Source organism: Poromitra crassiceps (genome assembly GCF_964638095.1).
Source record: "Poromitra crassiceps genome assembly, chromosome: 22".
In the NCBI taxonomy this organism is placed as follows: Eukaryota; Metazoa; Chordata; class Actinopteri; order Beryciformes; family Melamphaidae; genus Poromitra; species Poromitra crassiceps.
Window position 1 is genome coordinate 4354338 of NC_139647.1, and position 22923 is coordinate 4377260.

General features: G+C 43.0%; 2 protein-coding genes across 2 annotated transcripts; one reads left to right on the forward strand and one right to left on the reverse strand.

Moving 5' to 3' along the window:
• Nucleotides 1-364: 364 nt before the first annotated feature.
• dnali1 (dynein, axonemal, light intermediate chain 1) lies at nt 365-6252 on the reverse strand (the record flags this gene model as incomplete). The annotated part of the gene is made up of 6 exons (XM_083658252.1): nt 365-406; nt 1034-1198; nt 3997-4175; nt 4885-5054; nt 5852-5988; nt 6157-6252. The coding sequence occupies 6 exons, from the start codon at nt 6250-6252 to the stop codon at nt 365-367; spliced, it is 789 nt and encodes a 262-aa protein (XP_083514378.1).
• Nucleotides 6253-6649: 397 nt separating this feature from the next.
• Nucleotides 6650-22315, forward strand: snip1 (Smad nuclear interacting protein). Its single transcript, XM_083658332.1, has 4 exons — nt 6650-6955; nt 8269-8398; nt 11907-12487; nt 18718-22315. Exons 1-4 carry the CDS (start codon nt 6777-6779, stop codon nt 18968-18970), a joined length of 1143 nt encoding a protein of 380 aa, XP_083514458.1. The 5' UTR covers nt 6650-6776; the 3' UTR covers nt 18971-22315.
• The last annotated feature ends 608 nt before the right edge of the window (nt 22316-22923 follow it).

Sequence of the window (22923 nt, forward strand, 5' to 3'; positions counted from 1 at the left end):
GCCTTATAAACTTGCTTTTCACTTTGACTTACGGATTTTCACTACAGAGTGAAGGGAGATGAATGATTTTCATTCTTCAGTTACCAATGTGGACCCCAGGAAGGGTAGATGTTACCTCGGTAACAACTAACGGGGATCCAAATAAATAAACAAATAAACAAAACCAACGTAATGCTCTTGAAGTTAAAGAGAAATGTAATTATTTCAACTGTACTCGTCATGCTGTTAAATACAAAATAAAATAGTTGATAATTACACCCATATAGTCGAGCATGTTTCCTGTTTTTGATGATGTTTAGAAAGAAGAGAAAAAGACAACGAGACTTCATTGGATAATGCTGTATTGGGATATGCAAATCAGTTCTTAGGTGTGGGAGTTACTTCTTATGATCCCTTCCAGCTGGTCCTGAAAAGAAGAAAGAAGAATAAGCTGGTAGCAATTTGAAGAGGGACAACACAGCTGCAGCCAGTGTTAGATCCAGGAAATGTCCTGGTTTAATTAGCCAGTACCATTGGATTGTGAGCTTACCGCTGTGTTTAGTACAACAATAAGAAAATGTTGGTTAGATACTCATTCACATTTGGAAAACCTTGGTACGTCCTCTCACCATTTAACTTTAGTTGTGCTTTTTTCTTGTATAGGTTGAGGCCACGTCTCGTCATAGACAGTCCGCATGTCTGGGAATGCCCACAAAATGTTAAGCGAGTGGGGTAAAACCGCCCATATATCTCATGGGCTGACTCACCAAAAGACGGTGCTGCGGCTCTAAACTACATGTTTGGGGGTTCTAGCGCAGAACACAAGACGTCTGCTCAGATGTGCGTTTACTGCGGTGGTTAAATCCCCGATCGTGTCTGCCTGGGCTGGGCTATCAGCTAAATTCTAACTTTGCTGAATGGATAGAACGGGGGAATTTACCCCACCCGGACCCCGCCCCCAGGCTAACCCAGCATCTATTGTGGGCGTTCCTAGAGCCTGTATGGGTGTTCCCAGACATGCGGACTGTCTCTATGTAATTCTAAAGCATCTTACCTTGAGCTGCTGGTTGGTTCTCTTCAGCAACTGAATGTCCTCCATGTGCTTCTTTTCTTCCACCTGTCTCCTCTCGTTCTCCCTCTTCTCAGTAGACTCACATTTAGCTTTCTCTTCGTTCACCAGCTTCCTCAAGTCCTGCTTCTCCTTCTCCAGATCACAAATCTAGGCACAATAGACACTTCTATTTTTGAACAGTTTAATTCCAGACAGGGAGATCTGCTTTATGTAATATGAGCACTAGGGGTATTTGCAGCCACCCCTGGGTTTAGTGACTCTTTATTAAGAGAAATAGTGCTCCCTGCTGGACACTCAACTTAAATACACCTAATAAAATGAATGAAAAGAAAATGAAAATGAATTCCACAGGTGGGTAGGTGTGTTTTGCATTGTGCATTATGGCAAATTTAAAACGTGGTTGCAAAATCTCTGGATAACCTCTGAAACTGGCAAGTGTCACAAAATGTCAGATTTTTTTTTATCTTTGTGCCACTGCATTTATGGTTTTAATGTGGACCAGGGGTTTTCAAAGTCTGAGACGGCCTTCCCTCAGACGCTGATGCTTGGACAAAGCCCCCTCCCCAGCAATCAATCAAATGTATTTATAGAGCACATTTAAACATGACACATGTCAACCAAAGTGCTGTACATAGGGTAGAGATACACAAAAAACATCAGGCAACATCTGGTCAGCAATCATCGGGACACATAGGGAAACCAAGGCATGAATCAGCTAGAATGGGGAAATGCTAGCAGGTAGAAGTGGGTTTTCAGGTTAGATGTGAAGGCCTCTATCGAGGGGGCGAGCCTGATAGAGGTGGGGATGCTGTTCCACAGGACAGGGGCTGCGGCAGCAAAGGCACGGCCCCCCTAAGCTTGAGGTTGAACCTCCGGACTGTCAGGAGCCTCTGATCGGCTGACCTGAGGGCTCTAGTGTTGGAGTAGGGGGATAGGAGGTCTGAGATGTAGGAGGGGGGCTGGTTGTTGAGTGCTTTAAATACAAACAGGAGAACCTTGAAATCTATTCTGTAGCGTATGATTATCATGATGATTATCAATGATTATACCATGGTCTGGGTGAATACTCGATTCTGATTGGCTGCAAGGTGTCCATTAAAAAGTGATATTGTACAGTGATAATGGACACCTAGCTAAATGGTCTGTTCACCGTTCATATCAATGCGCCATAGTTTCATCAGTGTTATCAGGAGAGCAGTTTGAGCTCTATACCCCCGTTAAGGGTTAATATGACAATTTTGGATGTTGAGAAAAAAATTTATCAAGTTTATCAAAAATAACTCTTATTTACAATTTTGATTTTCGTTTCGGAGATTTTTAACCTCGCATCACCAGGCTCTTCTCGGCGACAAAGAGGATATTTCCCTCGGCTCGTGCACGAGCGGGGGCGAGCCCTTAGAGAGAGAGAGAGAGAGAGAGAGAGAGAGAGAGAGAGAGAGAGAGAGAGAGAGAGAGAGAGAGAGAGAGAGAGAGAGAGAGAGAGAGAGAGAGAGAGAGAGAGAGAGAGAGAGAGGGAGAGGGAGAGGGAGAGGGAGAGAGAGAGAGAGATGCATGCAGTGCGAGCCCCCGCTGCACTTTTCACTTCCTGAAACTCTTCGCTCTTAAATGTTAATATACTTGGCCAATACGTATCTATCATACAAAATAAAGCAAGCAGCCAAACGGTAATGTCTTCATTTAGAACGCAAAACATCGTTAAACCTGCATTCCTGTGATGAAGTTAACGTTTGAGTCGGCTTTAAAACGGAGATTGGTGGAGGTGGGAGGGACTATTTTATTTCGTGGAAGACTGATTTACAGTATGAATAACAGACATTTAGCCATTTAGATTGCTTTATTTATTACACATGGAAATATAAATGACTGGTCTTATTGTTTTGTTGGCAAGTGACCATGGTATAAGCGGGTTAATGCCCTTCGAGGTGTACATTATCACTTTTTAAGGGACTTCGCGGAGGCAAACCATCCTCGGCTTCGCCTCGGACGGTTCACGCCTCCGCGTCGTCCCTTAAAAAGTGATAATGTACACCTCGTCGGGCATTAACCCTTACTTATTTTATTTGATCCCATTGCCACTCAACAATTAGAGACAAGATAGCCTGATATTGCTGTTGACATACTTCAGACTGTACCAAATGCATACAAAAATGTCTGAAGGCATTTATTAGTTTCATACTCTGAAAAAGTTGGGGGGAAAAAACAGTCAAATTCCCCAAAACTACAGTATCTCTGAACTATCCAACCAAATCACATACATTTAGGCTATTCTATGTGATCTCTTTTTGATAACTAATGTCATATTTTTTCACTTCCATCCCCTGAGCCTCCCCCTCCCCACCTCCCACTTTAAAAACCCCTTATCATCATCATCGTCATCATCATCACTTCATTTGTCAGACACAAGGTCCATTAAAAAACACACAATACATATAAAACAGGTAACAACACAATAAGAGCACCTAACATTTCTACAGTAAGGCACTGTACCAGTGTTTCCAGATGAAGACATGTATCTAGTGTCACCGAGATTGGGTTGAGACAGCAACATAATGAGCATATTCTGAGACATATTCAGATGACAGATAAACCTATACATCAGGTTTCTCAACAGGGCATGAAAGGTGTTCACTCCTGCTCCACAAAACATTTCAGTGGCGCTGCAACACCTTGGCTTCCTAAGAAGGATCCTCAGGCAGTCATTATAAGCAACCTGGAGCTTTTGAATACTAGCCTGCTTAAACTTGACCCACAGGGGGGGGCAGTATACAGAGGAGTACAGTAGGCTCTAAACAGGTTTACCTTTACATCATCTGAGCAACAATAAAACTTCTTCCTCAGCATGTTAGCTTGAGCATACAGTACACGCCTCTGTCTGTACATGTCATCATCATCACCCTTATGTGAACAATATCACAAGAATGCATCTATCTCAATTATAACCTTACCATTTTCTCCATGTCAGTCTTGCCGTGCCCGGCCTCCAGGGCTTTCCTGATGCCGAACGCCATGCTGCTCTCGTACAGCGTCTGGTAGGCAGCTATGGTCATTCGAATCTCATCTCTCACCCGCAACAGCAGCAGACCCCTCTCAGCACAGTTGATGGTCACCTGTCTGATCAGCTCATCTAAAGGACATGCAGGACTGTTAAGTTTGCGTCGACAGAATGAATACGAGCCATCAATAGAATACAGGAACATGGTGACTAGGCATGTCGCAATATATCGTCCCACGATATATCGCGATATCAAAACATGACAATATGTATCGTTGAGATGAAATCTCATATCGCGAGAAAAAGAAGCTGAACATGGTGGTTCACTGATCTGCATATGATTGTATGCTCGCTCTCCTTTTCATTGCTTTGTTTGAACAGACGAGGGACGTTACAGACACACGGAGGATGAAAATGGTGAAATGACTCAAATTAGCGTGGAGGATGCCCCCTCAACTTACAAATCGATGGCAAAAAAATATTGTTAAAATATCGTATCGTTATCGTGAACCCAATATCGCGTATCGTATCGTTAACTGAGTGTATTGTGACGCCTCTAATGGTGACCCATCAGAGTGAAAGCCTGATACAGAGGAAAGTCTAGCCAGAAGAAGATGCTAAAACAGATCATCCCATCTCCTTTATGTATCAATGTATAGCCTGAGTATAAAGCAGTATGTACTTTCATCTATGGATACAAATTAGGTGTATGTGTGGCAATGTGGACCTGGTCTGGATGGATTTGAGTTGTTTAAAATTAACTCCTAATTCCAATGACCTGAATGATTATGTCTATCCATCTTGCCCTTGTCAGTGTGGTCCCCCTCCCCCTCCCCCTCACCAAAGCACTGGGAGTACAGCTCCCTGCGGACGGGGCAGATTCCTGTCTCTCTGGCCTGCCTTTGCTGCAGCTTCAAGTCCAGCTTCTCCTCCAGGTGCACCAGATCCACTCGAGTGCAAGGCGTGCTGGACACCTGCTGGACCCACAGCTGCTTGCCATCCATCCATTCTCTGCAAGAGCAGAAGCAGAGTTCAGTAACAGCAGGGGTTTAAACTTTAACGTAGTAGTTGAATTGAATCGAGGCCTTACCAGGGCAGGAAACAAAATCTTTGTCCGCTGGCAAAGTCACAATAGAGAAAGGCGCTTACACTTTTTACAATTTTTAAATTATGGTAGATTACAGACTAGCAGTGTTGGGCAAGTTACTTTCAAAATGTAATATACTACATATTACTAGTTACTTTCATTTGAAAGTAATACGTTACTTTACAATATTACTATCTGTGTAGAGTAACTCGTTACTTATTACTACTTTTGCATTACTTTTACCAAAACAACAGCAGCAGCAGAATGACATGCTGGCCTGGAACCATCCCGAAAAATAATTTCAACCGCCTTGAAGTCAGTGTAAACAATCCAAAATTCTAAATGTTATTCTTTTCCTTTGTTATTGTCATCTGTAGTGGTTATTTTCATAAAAACACACAGTTTGATTAGGAAATGATTGTATCTTTTTTAAATATGTGCTTTGATTTAATCAAATGTAACTCAATTTGTAACTTGAGTTACTTGACAAAGTAACTGGTATAATATTACTGAAATCCTATTGGTAATAAGTTATATTACTGAGTTACTGCTAAAAGTAATATATTACATGTAATATGTTACTTTTGTAATGAGTTACCCCCAACACTGTTACAGACTAGTAGTGTACACAAACTTAAGAGTGTGAAAAGTAGCCTATAGGAAATAGTGGATAGCCTACTACAGTGATGTAGGCCTAGTAGTAGATGAGAAAAAGCTATACCTAGGTGGAAGGATGGTATTGAGGATCTCTTCATTTTGCTGCTTGATGCCATTAGCTGAGGCAGATGTTAGTCTGGGAGGAGGGGGCACAGGACCAGTGGCCACAGGCTGCTGAGGGCTCGTTGTCAAAGAGCGTGCCTGTAACATTAACACAATGTAACACAATTCAAATTTTTACAAAATTTACAAAAAAAATAATCCTAATCCTAATTGGATTGGATAGCCTAATTATTTTTCTCCTCTTGCCATTGGGTAACACTCAGATCTCCTTCCCTGCTCTGGGAAACTGACTAGTTTCAAACTCACCTTTGGTGATTTTCTACCTGTGCTCCTGCTCACCAAAACGGGATTGTCGTATTTCAGCAAAGACTCAGCTGGTGGAATCGTAGCCTGTGGAATCATTGTGTTATTCTGAAAATGGTAAAGTTCTAACACACCAAAACAAGTTTCTTCGTTTGGGGGAAAGTTGCACAGAAATGCGCGTGTTGACAAAAAGTTTGGAGTTCAATGTTTGCATTGTCATGGCAACAACATTCCAGCGTGTCATCTTGTCCGAGTTGAATCAATGGTTCGCAGATTGTTCTAGATCTAGTGTATACTTTTCATCATCTTGATTTCGGTTGCAAATAATTGGGAATAAAAAAAATCTACATAGCGTCTGTTTTGTTTTTTACATGTTTTACAATGAAGTGGGTACGCCGTATTAAAGCGGAACCAAAGTGCAAAGCAGACTCTCAGACCCGAGATGCGTTTTCAACGTACTACCGGAAGCGGAAGTACGTAAATCTGAGGACAATAATAAGCTAACAGTCTAACTTTATTCTCGTAGTTTATTTTTTATTTTTCCGGCAATTGTGTGTGTTTTTGCATTGACTAGGATGTATAATTAGTCAATCCACATCGGGATTTTGTCGCATTCTTTTAGAATGGACAAAGAGAGGCGACACAGAAGAGGGGAATCGCCCGTGCGTGAGTCCAAAGTGAAGGTAAAGCAGGAGAAGCTCAGCCCGGCTAGGCCACAGAGATCACGCCGCTCCAGGTCCAGGTCCAGATCCAGATCCAACGGGAGCTCCAGTCCACCGCCACCGAGGAGAAGAACGAGCAGGTTAGCCGCTCGTTATTATAACGTCGTTTCTAGTGAACGTCATGAACAAGCTAAAGATGTCGAGCAGTTGTCGTTGTTTGCGAGGGTTAGCATGACAGACATGTAGCATTAGCTTGTTTAGCTAACGCATTTTGTCAACTATAATCAGGGTGCAAAATGTACTTTTTTGTAGCCAAATGGCTAGTGAATGTTCAGATTTTACCAGCCACATTAATGCTGTTCTTTGTTTTGCTGTTGAGTGAACCACATATAACATTACCAGTCACTTTCATATTTACCCTCTTTTTATGCTTCTGGTGATAGCCGAACCAGAGGCATTATTAGGTTTCAGGTTGTCAAGTCCGATGTTCGTTAGCGTGATATGTGGGCAGTGGTGGCCCAATGGTTAGAGAAGCGAGCTTGTGACCGGAAGGTCGTCGGTTCAATCCCCGGGACCGGCAGGATACATCTGGGTGGGCAAAGTGAAAAGGCAGCGCTTGCCCCTCCCTCATTACCACCACTGAGGTGCCCTTGAGCAAGGCCCTTAACCCCAACTGCTCCAGTGGAGCTGATCAGTGGCCAGCAGATCAGACTGTGGTTGTACTGGTCAGCTTCCAGGTATGAATGTGTGTGTGAATGTGAACAGGGCACTCCTGAAAAAGAGAGCATTGCTCTCAGTGAGACTCCCCCTGTATAAATAAAGGTTAAAAAAAAAAAAAAAAATCTCAGGAACACCTTGACGGAATTTTGTCAAATTTGGTTCAAACGTCCATTTGGAGTCAAATATGAGCCGATTAGATTTCAGTGGTAAAAGGTCAAAGTTCAAGGTCACTGTCTGTGACTTCACGGACCAATTTTCTAGCTCGTTAATGGGAGATCTCAGGAACGCCTTGACGGAATTTCGTCACACCTGGCTCTCAAACGTCCGACTTGGACTCAAGGATGAACTGATTACATTTTGGTGGTCAGAGGTCAAGGTCACTGTGACCTCACGAATGCCATTATTAAGCTCCTTAACACAATATCTCGGTAATGTCTTGACATAATTTCTTCACATTTGGCTCAAACGTCAGACATGGATGTCCATTGCTCACTTGTTGGCGGAGGCATATATCCACGTGCGGTCGTTCTAGTTTATCCATGTTTTACTGTCTATGATTTTACCAGCATGTGGCTGCTGTTAATTTTGGACCCTGACGATATTGCTTTCACATACACAGATACAGAGTCCATACATTGATGTAACTTGCTGCAACTAACGCCAATAATTTATTATTTGGTCATAAACAGCCTGTGTGTTTATTTAGCTAATGGTCTGTTTTTGTGTCGTATAGATCGCCTGCCAGGACGAGGGATCGCTCACCGGGTAGAAGGGAGAGATCTCCCCTCAGGCGAAACAGCAGATCTCCTCGAAACAAGAGGAGTGGAAGTCCCCATCGTGCTGCCGATGTCAAACTAAAGCGGGTGATTCAGTCATAAATTAGGAAGAACAAGATACACTGCAAAAGTATAATGAGCATTGTGAAATTCACTCTGGTTTTTCTCCCATTTTCTCCCCAATTGTACTTTGCCAATTCTCCCTGCTGCTTCTTTTCACCTGACAGCGAGTTTCACCAGCAGGACATAACGTGTGGGAGGATCACGCTATTCCCTCAGTTCCACCCGCCAAAAAAGGTGCCTCTACCCTACCGACCTGAGGAGTCACTAGTGCAGCGACCAGGACTCATACCCCGCTGGCTTCCCACCCACAGACACAGCCAATTGTGGCTGTAAGAAAGTCTGACCAAGCCGGAAGTACCAATGCCGGGAATTGAACCCGTGTCTCACTCTCCACAGTGGTACATGAGTGCTTCTACCTTTTACACTAGCCAGACGCCTCCAGCTGAATGATGAGGGGGTTCCAAGGGGTCCTCGGCAAAAAGGGGAATACTTTATTTTCACTATAATTCCATCCTAAGTAACACAAAATGAATGACAGAATGTATGACTATTTTGGTATTGGGTTTCATACACTTTCTGTAATAGAACATCTAAAAGAACAAAACTTATCAGATGGGGGACCCTTGGGCAAAACCTTATCAAATTGGTGTCTGTGGTTTAATTTGTCAGTTTAGGGGTCTTTGACATAAAAAAAATTTGAGAACCACATAGGCTATTAATGACCATGCACAATAGTTGACAATTTATATAAGATTTTGTATATTTTTATATCAAAATCTCATTATATTTACTTACTGGAAAAATAAAGATCTTTAGTGTTGACTTCAATGTGTATAAGGAATGGGGCATCCGGGTAGTGTAGTGATATATTCTCTGCATAACAGCACAAGGGTCGCAGGTTCGCGCCCCCGGAGGTGTTCTCTCCGGCTTGGTTGGGCGTCCATACACGGTGGGGCACGATTGGCTGTGTCTGTGCCGCCTCTGGTCGGTCGAGGCGCTTGTTCAGATGCAAGGGGAACCGGTGAGAATAGCATGATCCTCCCACATGCTACGTCCTGCCGGTGAAGCTCCCCACTGTCCGGGTGAAAAGAAGCGGCTGGCAACTGCGGAGGTGTCGGAGGAAGCATGGTGCTAGTCTACGGCTCTCCCCAGATGAGGGTGGAGTAGCGACCGGGGCAGCAGGGGGAAATTGGCCAAGTACAATAGAGAGCCCCAGGGATGACGTATTTTTGTAGTCGGAACGCGGAAGTCCCGGACTTCCTGGTTCTTCACTGTTTCTGCCTATGTGATTTTTGAATGGGTTTTTGGTGCGATGCTTCAAATAAGGTCTCTGGGCAACGCAAGCTTAATCAAACGTGAACCAGTGTTCAGGTGGATAATCTTCACACGAGGACCACTTTCATGAGTTTTGTAGCGTAAATGCGAGCCCTAGAAGTAAAAAGCTCATGCTAAGCTAATCCAGAACTACACACAGTGTCGCATAGGCTTCCCCGTCACGTCACCACTCAACCTGGAGTGTTGTTGATGTGTGCGCTGCTGTGCACTGATTACCCCGGGCTGAACCAGGTGAGGGAAAGAGAATTTCCGTGTTCGTCCTTTGAAATGATGACGTTATAAGCAGCCTAAAGACCCACCTATTTTTATTTTATTTTTTTATTCTGTGTGCTTGTACTTTCTCTTGTGAAGCACCTTGAGATGTCAGTTTTGATTTGAAAGTGTGCTATACAAATACAATTCATTATTATTAGGGGTCCAAGCACGAAGTGCGTGGATCCCTATTGTATCGGTTCCGTTCATTATTATTATTCTGCCCTAAAACAGCATGCATGTCAAAAACCGTAAGGGCTACAGTAGCCAGACCTTGCACATAGGTTGGAAATGTGCCCCACTACTCAGAAACAAAAAATGAGCCATATTGCCAGATGGTGGCGCTATAACAGCCGACTGCACGTATTGGCCCATAACTGCTGAACCGTGAGGCGTAGAATCAAAATTCCACATCTGCTGGATTCCCGGGATCAATACGCATCTATTCATATAGACCACGCCCATTTAAGTCTGCTAGATTTTCCGCTATCTTGGACTTTCTCCAAAAAAAAAAAAACGAACTCGCCCTAGGCCATTTGCCCGAATGAGCCCAAACTTTTTGTGTGTCAACTCTGGACTTCCCTGATCTAAAAACTTACAAAGAATTTGGATACGTGAAACCGTCTTGAAATGATAAATGTTTAAACTTTTGATGACACATGCTCTGACACTGTCATCACCGATGACAGTCTTGTGACATCACTGATGATGTCATCTATGATGTCATCCTTCCTCTACATAACATCAGCTCTCTCAGTACCTCATCCACTCTACAACAGCAAGGCGGCAAGTAAAGTAGCTCATCCTTCCTCTACATAACACCAGCTTGAACAAATGGTTCAAGTTCTGGCCTTGTGCTTATGCAGACCAGATTAATGACTACCACCACTACTACATTGGCTTTTCATTGTGACAACCAATTACTTAGATCACCATTCAGGAACAGTTTGTTTAATCCTTTCCTCACTGAACACATCTATAACCATGATCAGAAGTGTACAGTAGAAGCAGCACACTATCTTCATCCAATGGACTCGGAACACAAAAGCAACATCTCAGTAAGCTGTCCACTCATGGCTAACACATCTAAGCTTATCAGGAAGCTAGGATTTGAAATTATTACTTTTTTATTATTACGTTTGCCTAGAAAAAGTCCATTACTCTTTGACAGCCACCATTTGGCTTACCACCACCACTGCTACTTACTACATATTACTTACTACAAACTTGGTACACTTGTGCACATATCAACTCTGACTAAATGTGCAATTCAGTGTCTATATTAATATTATCTGACATATAACCCCCAAGTCACCAGAAGCTTGGACCCCGCATCGCCGCTTGCGTCTATATTTATTATTTGTTATTGACGTATAATAATATCCCTTTCATTGTGACTTTAAAGAGCATGGTGCAGGTTGGAGACCACATTGCATTAATATGTGGAAGGGGTATATATAGCAATGGGATTTGGGGAAAAAAAAGTTTTTTCAATCACACATAGCTGCGTTTAGACTAGTTTTTGTAACCAGCAGGGGGCACTGGTCCATTTCATGGAACTACCTTTTGTGATGTCACAGGGATGCAAAATAGTCACCTTTAGGTGACAGTCACATTTTCAGCCCAAAATATGAGGATTTCTGAGTGGTTTTATGTTTATGCCCTGGTATCTGTCACCTTTTTACACTCTCCATGACTTTGCATCCCTGTGTCAGCCCCAGCAGAACATTCTCCTCTTGTGATGTCACTCCTGTTGTTATGTCACACGCCCATTTATAAAATGCCACCTTTTCCTCCATATTTTACCCTGGGGGCCTGTGGGGGGGGGATCTTTCTCTTTTTGGAGTGTTTTCACTGTAATCATGAGCCCAAAATGTCAATTCAGATTTCTTTTTACCTGCACCATGCTCTTTATTAACTTCTGTTTTCGTTGCTTGTCCCGCAGGAACGTGATGAGCATCAGGCGGGCGGCGGGGACGAGCGGAGGAGGCGAAATGACCAGCTGCCGGAGGAGAGGCGGAGCAGGTGGGAGTCGGACAGACCGCGGGAGTCGGACAGACCGCGGGAGAGAGACCGCGGCGGAGGAGAGAGACACCGCGATCGAGACACGACAGCCCTCCAAGAGCAGCAAGCGGAGAGGCAGCATCAGGACGAGAGGCGCAGAGACAACCGCCAGCGTCTCCTTGAGAACCCCGAAGAGCAAGAAGCGTTCGGCCGGCCTCAGGAAGGGGGCAAGGGCAGCGATACGCCTCCCGCCGAGAAAGAACAGCCCAACTTCGGACTGTCGGGGGCGCTCACGGAAGATACCAACACATTCCGAGGGGTGGTGATCAAGTACAACGAGCCGCCCGAGGCTCGCATCCCCAAGCGCAGATGGCGGCTGTACCCCTTCAAGAACGACGAGCCTCTTCCGGTCATGTACGTTCACAGACAGAGTGCCTATCTGATGGGGCGGCAGAGGAAAATCGCTGACATCCCCATCGACCATCCCTCCTGCTCCAAGCAACATGCTGTGTTCCAGTACAGGTAAGAACAATCTATCTATGGTATATTTTAACACAGTCTTTTAGTTTAGTTTATTGTTTAGTTGGACAGGACAGTGCACATTAATAAAACAGTTTACACATATAGAATCATCCATACAGGTTCAAGTATACATACTACTGCATGCGCTGGGACGCGTCATCAGTGATGTTAACTGGGGTCGTGGGGTGTTTCGGGTCTGTCAACATCATACACCCTCGCCCAGTAGACCCGGCCGATTACGACCCCGACCCGCGTCCCAGAAGCAGCCGCTCACGGATCAGCCTTCCTACTCTGTCTGCAACGTTGCCCGCGGAAGGGTTGATCACGCCCAATCCGCTGCAATAGAGTTTAGTGCTACACCGCAGTATTGTGAGACCTTCGGTGCATGGAGGTCTAAGGCCCTGTGGGGTGATTCCAGGCCGGGCACCTCCTTCGTCTCACCAGAACCTCCTGTGGCAAAAGGCAATCCTACCATGCCGTACCATGGGCAGGGAGGATGCCTCAAGGAGGCCTGTGCGCTGCACGTCATACACCTGCGACGAGCACCTCGCTCTAGCCTGAAGGACCCCAGGCCGCGCCAATACATGTCAACAGTAAATATGCTGGGATTAGCCGAAGCTAGTTTTCACCCGTAGTCCTCGGGACATAAAGAACTAAAAAACTACAAGGTAGCTACAGGAATAAAAAAACAATACGGAAATAAGAAGCAATACGGGAATAAAAGCAATATAATAAAATAAAAATGCACAAGGGATAACAATACATAAACAGGATAAAAAACAATACACTCAACAAGATAAAAACAATACAGTTAAAGTGCACGGGAGACAAGATCAGTACAATAAAGTGCTGATACAGTACAATAAAGTACAAAATCAAGGAAATTAGTTATTGGTTATGGGTGCAATGTTGGTTAGATTTGAACCATTCCTTAAGTTTATTTTTGAAGGTAGGGTATAGGGCTGTCACTTTTTCCCAAAATAAAATTCGAACGAACTTTAATTGACAAAAATTCGTTCGAACATATCCGAAGTTAATTGGTTGGAATTGGAAGTTCATTTTTGTTAATACAACATACTTCAATGTATTCGTTTCGTTATTTTCGTTAATACAACATACTTCAATGTAGCCTATTCGTCTCGTTATTTTCGTTAACACAACATAGCCTACTTCAATGTATTTATTTTCGTTAATACAACGAACATACTTCAATTTATTATTTTCGTTTAATACAACATTTGTAACATTCTTCCAGCAATAACTTTTTTAGCTGCTATGTTTATCTGATGAGTAGGCCTATGTTCTTTCCAACACTTCAAGTAGGCTCTAAAGTATCAATCAATGTGCTATAAAACACACAACACAAAGGGCTTTGAAGTAATATAGATATAATTCTTTCCTTATTTTGTTTGACATTTTTTAGCATCACTCCAGCTCCATTTCGTGCTTACCCAAAAGTAGCCGATTTATTTCATATTATTTGTTACAAACACAAGTCTGTCGACATTTTCGGGATCGAGTGCGGCTCTCTTTTTATTTACGATATTACCTGCCGTCGAGAACACCCGCTCAGAGCGGACAGACGTTCCAGGCACGCACAGGTATTTACGTGCCAGCTTTGCGAGTTGCGGGTATATGCACTCTCTATCTCTCCACCAAATAAGTGGGTTTCGGTCTGCATCGAGAGGGGGCTCCTTCTTGAACGATCGCATCTCCTCCTGCACCCCGCGTTCCCCTTGCTCATCGTCCTCCTGCCGGGAGTCACCCTCGGCCGATGTGTACCCCAAATAGGCTTCCCATCGCACCCAGGGCATCTTTGTTTCTCCCCCGTGCTGCTTGAGGTGGAGAATCGTCTTCGTCTTCCTCTCCCTCAATTTCGCTCAGCTCTCGTAATATACTATTACCGACTACATTTCTCTTTCCAGGTGAAAGATGGACTAAGCGCGAGAACCGGGGGTCCAGGAAAGACGCTTTATTGAGAAGCATCCACTCGCTGGTCGTCTCTTTGTAGCGTGGTTGCAGATTTTCCGACATCTTGCCTGTGAAAATAATAATGAAATAAATTTAGCTCTATATCACAGCGTTTTTTTTTTTTTTTTTTAGCAAACGATGTTTCTAATCTTGTTCATTTTGAGATAGGCTATCAGTATTTTATTCGTCTTGGAAAATACGCATTGTTGTAATCTAATAAGGCATTGACTTATACATACAACTAAAAGTCAAATAGCTACTCACTTCTCACTTCTTTGATAGCTGGTTTGTGTGATGGGTCAACAGTCTTCAGCTCAGATAGCATCACGTGCTGGAGAGGGAGGACAGCAGATGCGGTGGGATAGGACTCTGTGGAGAGGGACTTAGTTGCGGTTTTAAAAGGATGCAGTATATCTTTGAGTTGATCAACCACAGTCCACTCAGTTGAGCGGAGTTCCAGATGAGACAACTTCTTTTCAAAAATGATGGCTGCCACTGGTAACTGCTGTTCAGACGCACGACATATCATGTCATAGGTGGTATTCCATCTGGTGACACAGTCATTTATGAGTTTGTTTTTGGGACATTGAAATTGTTCCTGCTTTTCTTCTAGCAGGCATGTGTGTGCTGGAGACCTTCCAAAATGAGCTGCAGTTTGCTTAAGTCTGGAAAGCGCTGCATCAACTGCTCTCACTTCAAGTCCCTTGCGCACGGCCAGGTTTAGCGTGTGGGCCATACAGGGTACATGGATGAACCCCAAGTTGTGTATGGCGTTGATGTAGTTCGCAGCATTGTCTGCGGTAACAGCTACAACCACTTCATCAGAGATGCCAAAGTGACCCAGTGTGCTGCTGATGCTGTCGGCAACATGGTCTGCATCGTGGCTTCCTTTCAACTCCTTAGTAGAGAGAACACAATTTTCAGCTTCCCACTTGTCTGAAATCCAGTGAGCTGTGACGGTCACATAACTATGTGTGGCCAGCGACGTCCACCCATCTGTAGTAAGAGAGAGTGTTTTTATGTCCTTGAGTCTGGTCATCACATTTTCCCGTGTAGTGTCGTACAGTTTCACTATGCACTTTGTGATTGTGGCACGACACGGGATTTTATACCGAGGCTCAAGTTCCTCCACGAGTCCCCGAAAACCTGCTCCCTCAACAACACTAACTGGCCGCATGTCTTTGCATATGAACTTTGCAATCTTCTCTGTGATCGCCTTTTTACGACCTTCTGCCAACACCCCTGAAGACGGGTAGTAGGCAGTGAGACGGGGTTGCACCGGTTCCACACTTGCAGATCCATCTCCGCTTGCCGCTTGTAAGAGTAGTTCTGCTGCCTGAGTCGGGTGACTCACTTGCAGGTGTGCCCGCAGATTTGATGTCGTGCTCATGTAAATCTGCTGTCTTTTACAAAGTCGACACACAGCCTTATCTCTGTTTGTTTTGCCATCTACGGTGTAAAATCCAAAATGTTTCCACACACTGCTCCTAAAATGAGTACCGTAGGTGTTGTGATTGTCCGGCGTGTCCGCTCCTGGCTTTCTTCCTCTGCATCTTCGTCCGCCTCCATTTTGTCTTGTCTCTCTCATCAAACCGCATCAAACGGATCAAACAGCCTGTCGTGTCATGTCATGTCAAGACAAGTCAGGTGGTCCGCATAGGTCAAGCTGTTAGAGCGGAGCGCCCTCTGTTGGATCATCAATGAATAATATAAAAAATAATCCCCAACGCCAAAAAAACAATGTTTTTTTTTTGTTTTTGTTTTTTTATATAATAATTCGAACAGTCAATTTACATATCGAAAACGAACCCCTCCCCCACATTCGAAGTTGCATTTGAATTCCGAATGAAAAGTGACAGCCCTAATGCTTATGCAAACTCTACCTCTAGTACTTCCTATCTGACAGATATTATATCAATATCAATATGAGACTAGATATCATCTTAAGATTTTGGATATCGTAATATGGCATAAGTGTTTTTTCCTGCTTTAAAAGGCTGCATTGCAGTGAAGGGATGTCATTTTCTTAAATTACCAGACTGTTCTAATTTATTATTTGCCTTTACAGACTTAGTCATTATATCCACATTACCGATGATTATTTATCAAAAATCTCATTGTGTAAATATTTTGTCAAAGCACCCTACAATATTGTCGCAATAATATCGTTTGAGATTTGGTCAAAGATATTGTGATATTTGATTTTGTCTGTTTCGCCCAGGCCTATCTTGTTTTAATAAAAGTGCTTGTGACATCTCACATTTCATATATAGGAGTAAACGGGTCACCAAAACACACATTGGATCATAAATTAAACCTATGTGGTTATGATTCACACATATGCTCAGGTGCCTAATGGCTATTAGAGTTCACAGTATGTAGCCAAGCTGTGTGTAATAGCTCTGGTTCACTGTATAGGCCTAAAAGTGACGTTACTAGTATATATTGTGACAAATCTGCACATGGTTTACTAATGCATGGGCAAGGTTTAGGAGTAAATTGTAATAAAACGATGCCCACTGAGCTACCATATTGTTTTTGTACCAGGTGACCCCTGGTGTGTTCCACAGTTCTCCTTTATAGATTAATAATGCTGCCGTTTGTTGAATATTCACTTAGTGCTGCACGATTTGGGGGAAAGGTGCGATTAGCGATTATGGTGGACAATATTGCGATTGCGATTGTGATTGCGATATAATAAACAAATGGTATCTAGGGATGTGCCGGCATGAGTTTTTGACGGTATGATATTGATAACCTTGGACAAAAATACCACGGTTTCACGTATCACAGACTAAAATACATGAAATATGTTACAATTTAAAATATATTAAAACTAAATAAATAAAACAATTTGAAATAAAATTATCTTTACAAAAAAATAAAACATTTTGAGACATTTGCCTGTCCCAAACATGTAAAAAAGAAACACCCGAAAAATAGAAACTGCACTGTGTCACAGCACATAGAAGATGGCTCAGACTGACAAAGTTAGTTACATGTCTGTCGAGTAATACAATGATACACCCCGTTTATTTATTTTGTAGCGACAGATGGCCTTAAACGCCACACTCACGTGACGCTTCTTGAGAGAGTGGTGAGGTAACGTGCATATTTCTGCAGACTTTATCGAGGGACCATGAAGGCGTCACACAGAAATGTGTCAATTGCTTTCATTGTTCTTGTCAATGGATGAGTTTTATAGAGCAATAGTGAAATAACCCTTTGCGATGGTGCAGCGTGCCGCCTGCCCTGCGGCACAACACGCCCCTCCCACGCATCTCTTTTTTCACACCATACATGAGTTTGCATCCCTCATACTGAGATCATCTATATATCGTGTATCGCCCTTCAGCCTCAAAAATACATAGTTCTGGTTCATAATCGCCCAGCCCTAAAGCTAAAACATTTCTACGGTTTGCTGCTCCCATGTGAGGTTTACTGGTTGACTGTTTGTTGGAGTGTAACTTCACCCCCAGGTCCGAGCCTAACTCTGCGTGCCCTCTGTGTCATTTTGGAGGGAAAAAAAGGGGGCGGGGGGGATGTCTGGGCGTTATGATATAGATAAGTCCCAAAACGGTTGAATCGATATCAACAGCCCCGCCTTTTCTGCTGATAACATGTTGAGCTATTTTATACGACTTGCGATAAATAAACCGATATTAAAGTATGCATATTAGCTAAGTTCCTATGTCTTTCTGCTTTAATAATGCTAACATAGACCCCAAACATAGCCTATGCCCACTGAATAAAGAAATGAAATACACACTGACTCTAGCTGAAACTACACACAGCGTGTTTGGGCTTTGGCAGAGGGGCGGAGCGCACTGTTGCAAGGGAAAGGTGTACGCTGGATTTACAACACAAGACAAAATGATCAGATGCTGAGTGGGAATGCATGACGCATGTAAATAAAACCACTTTTGTTATTCATTGCGTTTCGGGCAGTCTTTGCGATGTGTTTATTGCGGATGTTCATATTGCGATGACGATGAAAATACGATTAATTGTGCAGTCCTATGTGCTAGTTTATATTTACTGGACCTCTCCTCTGTCCTTCTTGATTGCACCCCGTGTCTTTGTATCTTTGTTGAGTGCAATAATTATCCAGATAATATTGTATATTGAGATCGTTTTGGCCAAGATAGTCCAACTATGGAATTTGCAAATCAGCACATTAGGTTGTATGACACTTTGACGGTTGTGTCGCCCCCTACAGGTAAAATACTTGTGCTTTTTTCCCTTCTGTCTTCCACCAGACTGGTGGACTTTACGCGTGCAGACGGCACCAGCGGCCGCCGGGTGAAGCCCTACATCATCGACCTGGGCTCGGGCAACGGCACCTACCTGAACAACCAGCGCATCGACGCCCAGCGCTACTACGAGCTCAAGGAGAAGGACGTGCTGAAGTTTGGCTTCAGCAGCCGTGAGTATGTCCTCCTGCACGAGTTCTCCGACACGACCGAGGTGGACGCCAAACAGGAAGAGGACGACGAGGGAGTGGACGAGTGAACCACCACACCCAGGGTAGAGAATGTCCTCAACGTCAATGATTCACTGCGGTGAACAGAACAATTAACTCCACTGGTAGTAAAGTTGTGGGAATGAATGTCCCAATGAAATGGCATTTTGAGGGCGTAAAAACATGGGTAAAAAAAAAAACAGGGTCCAAAATTAGCACCAGCCACTAGCCAAATACTGGTCAAATATGCAAGTGGCTGGTACATTTGTTTCACTCACCAGCCCTAAAACCAATGGTAATCTATTAAAGGAACACTCCGCCCATTTTCAACCAGCTTTGTATCATTAGAACATCAGTAGTATATCAGAAAACTAAACTGTTTTGGAGTCTGTTATTGAGTGTTAAAGGAACACTTCTCCTAAGAAACATGTTGTAGGCACTTTATGGCTGTATTTAAACCTATGCACCCTCTTTTTGGCATAAAACAAGGAACCGATAAAACCGTAACAATAGTGGCCTTTAACAAAAATTCAGATGTCTTCTGAAAGGTAATAAAAATATATTTTTTTATACACTGTGCAAAACAAAGGATATTGGGGCATAAGGGCAGGCAGACAGTGCAAATAGACCGCTAAAGGAACACTCCGCCCATTTTCAACCAGCTTTGTATCATTAGAACATCAGTAGTATATGAGAAAACTGTAAACGGTTTTGAAGTCTGTCATTTAATTTGACAGTTATTGAGTGTTAAAGTGTGGACCAGTGACATCACTGGTCCACACTAACTCAAATGAATAACTCATTAACTCAAATCAACTCTCAATAACTGAAACTATTCATCATTCATCTAGTTTGACAGTTATTGAGAGTTGATTTGAGTTAATGAGTTATTAATTTGAGTTAGTGTGGACCAGTGATGTCACTGGTCCACCCTTTAACACTCAATAACTGTCAAACTAAATGACAGACTTCCAAAACCATTTACAGTTTTCCGATATACTACTGATGTTCTAATGACACAAAGCTGGTTGAAAATGGGCAGAGTGTACCTTTAAGTCCTCTGAACGCCACCCCTGTTTGACAGTTATTGAGAGTTGATTTGAGTTAATGAGTTATTCATTTTAGTTAGTGTGGACCAGTGATGTCACTGGTCCACACTTTAACACTCAATAACTGTCAAATTAAATAACAAGACTTCAAAACGGTTTAGTTTTCTGATATACTACTGATGTTCTAATGATACAAAGCTGGTTGAAAATGGGCGGAGTGTTCCTTTAAGTGGCAGGTAAAATTTGAACATTCATTAGCCATTTGGTCGCTAGACAAAAAAGTTAATTTTGGACCTTGACGGGGAGGGATTATTCAAAAGTACAAATGGAATATCATGTGTGTCATTATTGTTTGGATTTTTTATTTACGCATACTGGTGCACCATAATGTATCTATTAAATATACACTGTTTTCCAGGAAGTAAAAGTAATGGGATTTTGATATAAAAAAAAAATACAATAAACATTTTGTAATTTCTTTATTTTTTCTGGCATTGTTTGTTAAATAGGTATATTGTCGTGACATGGGGGAAATGGCTAACGAGGTGAAAGTCATTTTCCATTTCATTGTGACTCAATAAATCGAAATCGTGGAACAAGGTTGCTTTGTATATTCTGTAATCACAAAAACTAATATAACTGCTTAAACCTGCCACAAATTTATCAAAGAACACTCTATTCTCAGGTTGTTGTGCACAGGTCTGTGTGAGGAGATCAAAGATAGGTTTCTTCACGTCTGACACAGTGCTTACAAGAAAAAAAGTGCTCAGTGCCAGATGAAAATATAATTATATAATAGTTTATTGTAGCCACTAGCGGCTATTATGTGGTTCAAGCCCGAATGCAGGGATACTCAACTTGCTTTGCCCGGGGGCCACTTTCGTGAAATCATAGAAGGCCAGGGGCCAGTTAATAAACAATATACATTTTTCTAGCGGATTGTAGGTTTTTGGGGTGTCAGTCAGAGTTTAGTCTGACAATGTTGTGCACACCGGATAGTTAGTTAGTAGGGGTGTCATGATACACTCGGGTCACGATACGATACACGATATTGGGTTCACGATAACGATACGATATTTTAACAATATTTTTTTGCGATCGATTTGTAAGTTGAGGGGGGCATCCTCCACGCTAATTTGAGTAATTTCACCATTTTCATCCTCTGTGTCTGTAACGTCCCTCATCTGTTCAAACAAAGCAATGAAAAGGAGAGCGAGCATGCAATCAGATGCAGATCAGTGCCACCATGTTCAGCTTCTTTTTCTCGCGATATGAGATTTCATCTCAACGATACATATTGTCACGTTTTGATATCGCGATATAGGCTGTTTTCACGGAATTGGGTTGCTATGGGAACAGTTTGAACCCGATCTTATTTCCTGTCCGCTATTGCATTAGCAAACATTGCAACAGGAAGTAAGCTAGGGGCAATTTTGAATGTTTATGTTTTCAAATTAAAAGCGTCTATATTGTGGGACGATATATATTGTGACATCCTTATTAGTTAGGTTAAGTTAGTTAGGTTAAGTACATACATAAGTGCCTGGGTATCGAGCAGACGGCGGTATTTGACAATTTAGCAGCTAAATCATAGATTATTGAAAGATATTCCAAATTCCAGACTGAATATAACCGAAGTGGAGTATTGGCCAGAATGACATGAACATTTGGACACTTATTTAAAAAAAAAAAATGCAATTCCATTGCGGGCCACGGCCGCAAGTTGAGTATCAATGCCCTAATGGATTTTAAGTTCAATATGAGTTAAAATGCTGTTGTTTCATAGGCCGTGCACCATCCCCAACCAAACAGCAGTCGGACCAAATTTGATGAAACTCCGCTCAACAGATGAAAGATACGGACTCGGGGGGGCGTTTGTTGCAGGGGCGCCCCCCACAAACGCCCCCCCCCCCCCCCCCAAGTACGGACACATTTGGAATGGTGTTGCGGACACGTTTGATGACCTCTTAACCGGGCTTGAACCACCATTTTTTTTTGTTTGGAACAGCATTGTGTACAAACTATAGCTGAAGACTAGCCTCCTGTCTAATACTGTATGTCCAGGCTGTTATGTACATTTACAGGATAATACTGAATGAACAACTCATCGTGTCACTCATTGTTGCTTATTGTCAAAGTAGGCCTATACAGGATTTGTATTTTTGTGTTTTTATTTTGGCTTTTGTAGTGTAGGGGAAGTGCAGCCTTTGCTCTTTTTGTGGTTCCCCCAGATCAGATCATGCCGTGTGTAGTTCATGAATCCTGCCCTATACGCTTTTCTTTTGTCTGTTTTCAAGCCCACCGCATTCGTAGTGTAGTTCATTTTTTCTACTGTAAATAAAGGCAATGACAAAAAAATTGGTTGTTTCTTGCAGTTTATATTAGCAACCTCCCCGGATTAAGGTTATTATGTGTCCTGGTCACTGCACTAGCGCCGCCTCTGGTCGCTTTGGGTAGCCTGTTCAAGGGGGAGGGGGGACTAGGGGGAATCATCTTCCCACGTGCTACTGTACGTGCTGCTGGTGGAACTCCTCACTGTCAGGTGAACATAAGCAGCTGGCGACTCCACATGTATCAGAGACAGAGGGAACGTGTGCTTCTACGACGACTCTCCCCAGATTGGCAGAGGACGGGGTGGAGCAACCACTGGAACAGCAGGGGGAAGTAGTACATTTGAGGAGAAAATCAATTATAAAATAATAAATGCAATATTAAAGAAAACCAACTATAGGTTGAGGCCACGTCTCGTCATAGACAGTCCGCATGTCTGGGAATGCCCACAAAATGTTAAACGGGAGTGGGGTAAAATCGCCCATATATTTCCCGGGCTGACTGCCTGACTCACCAAAAGACGGTGCTGTGGCTCTAAACTACATGTTTGGGGGTTCTAGAGCAGAACACAAGACGTCTGCTCACTGCTCAGATGTGCGTTTATTGCGGTGGTTAAATCCTCG

Bases quoted from the DNA above. Each gene is read 5' to 3' on its own strand.
- snip1 (XM_083658332.1), top strand. From the start codon at position 6,777: ATGGACAAAGAGAGGCGACACAGAAGAGGGGAATCGCCCGTGCGTGAG. The intron at 6,956-8,268 runs GTTAGCCGCTCG...TGTGTCGTATAG, and splicing joins CCGAGGAGAAGAACGAGCAG to ATCGCCTGCCAGGACGAGGG. The intron at 12,488-18,717 runs GTAAGAACAATC...GTCTTCCACCAG, and splicing joins CATGCTGTGTTCCAGTACAG to ACTGGTGGACTTTACGCGTG.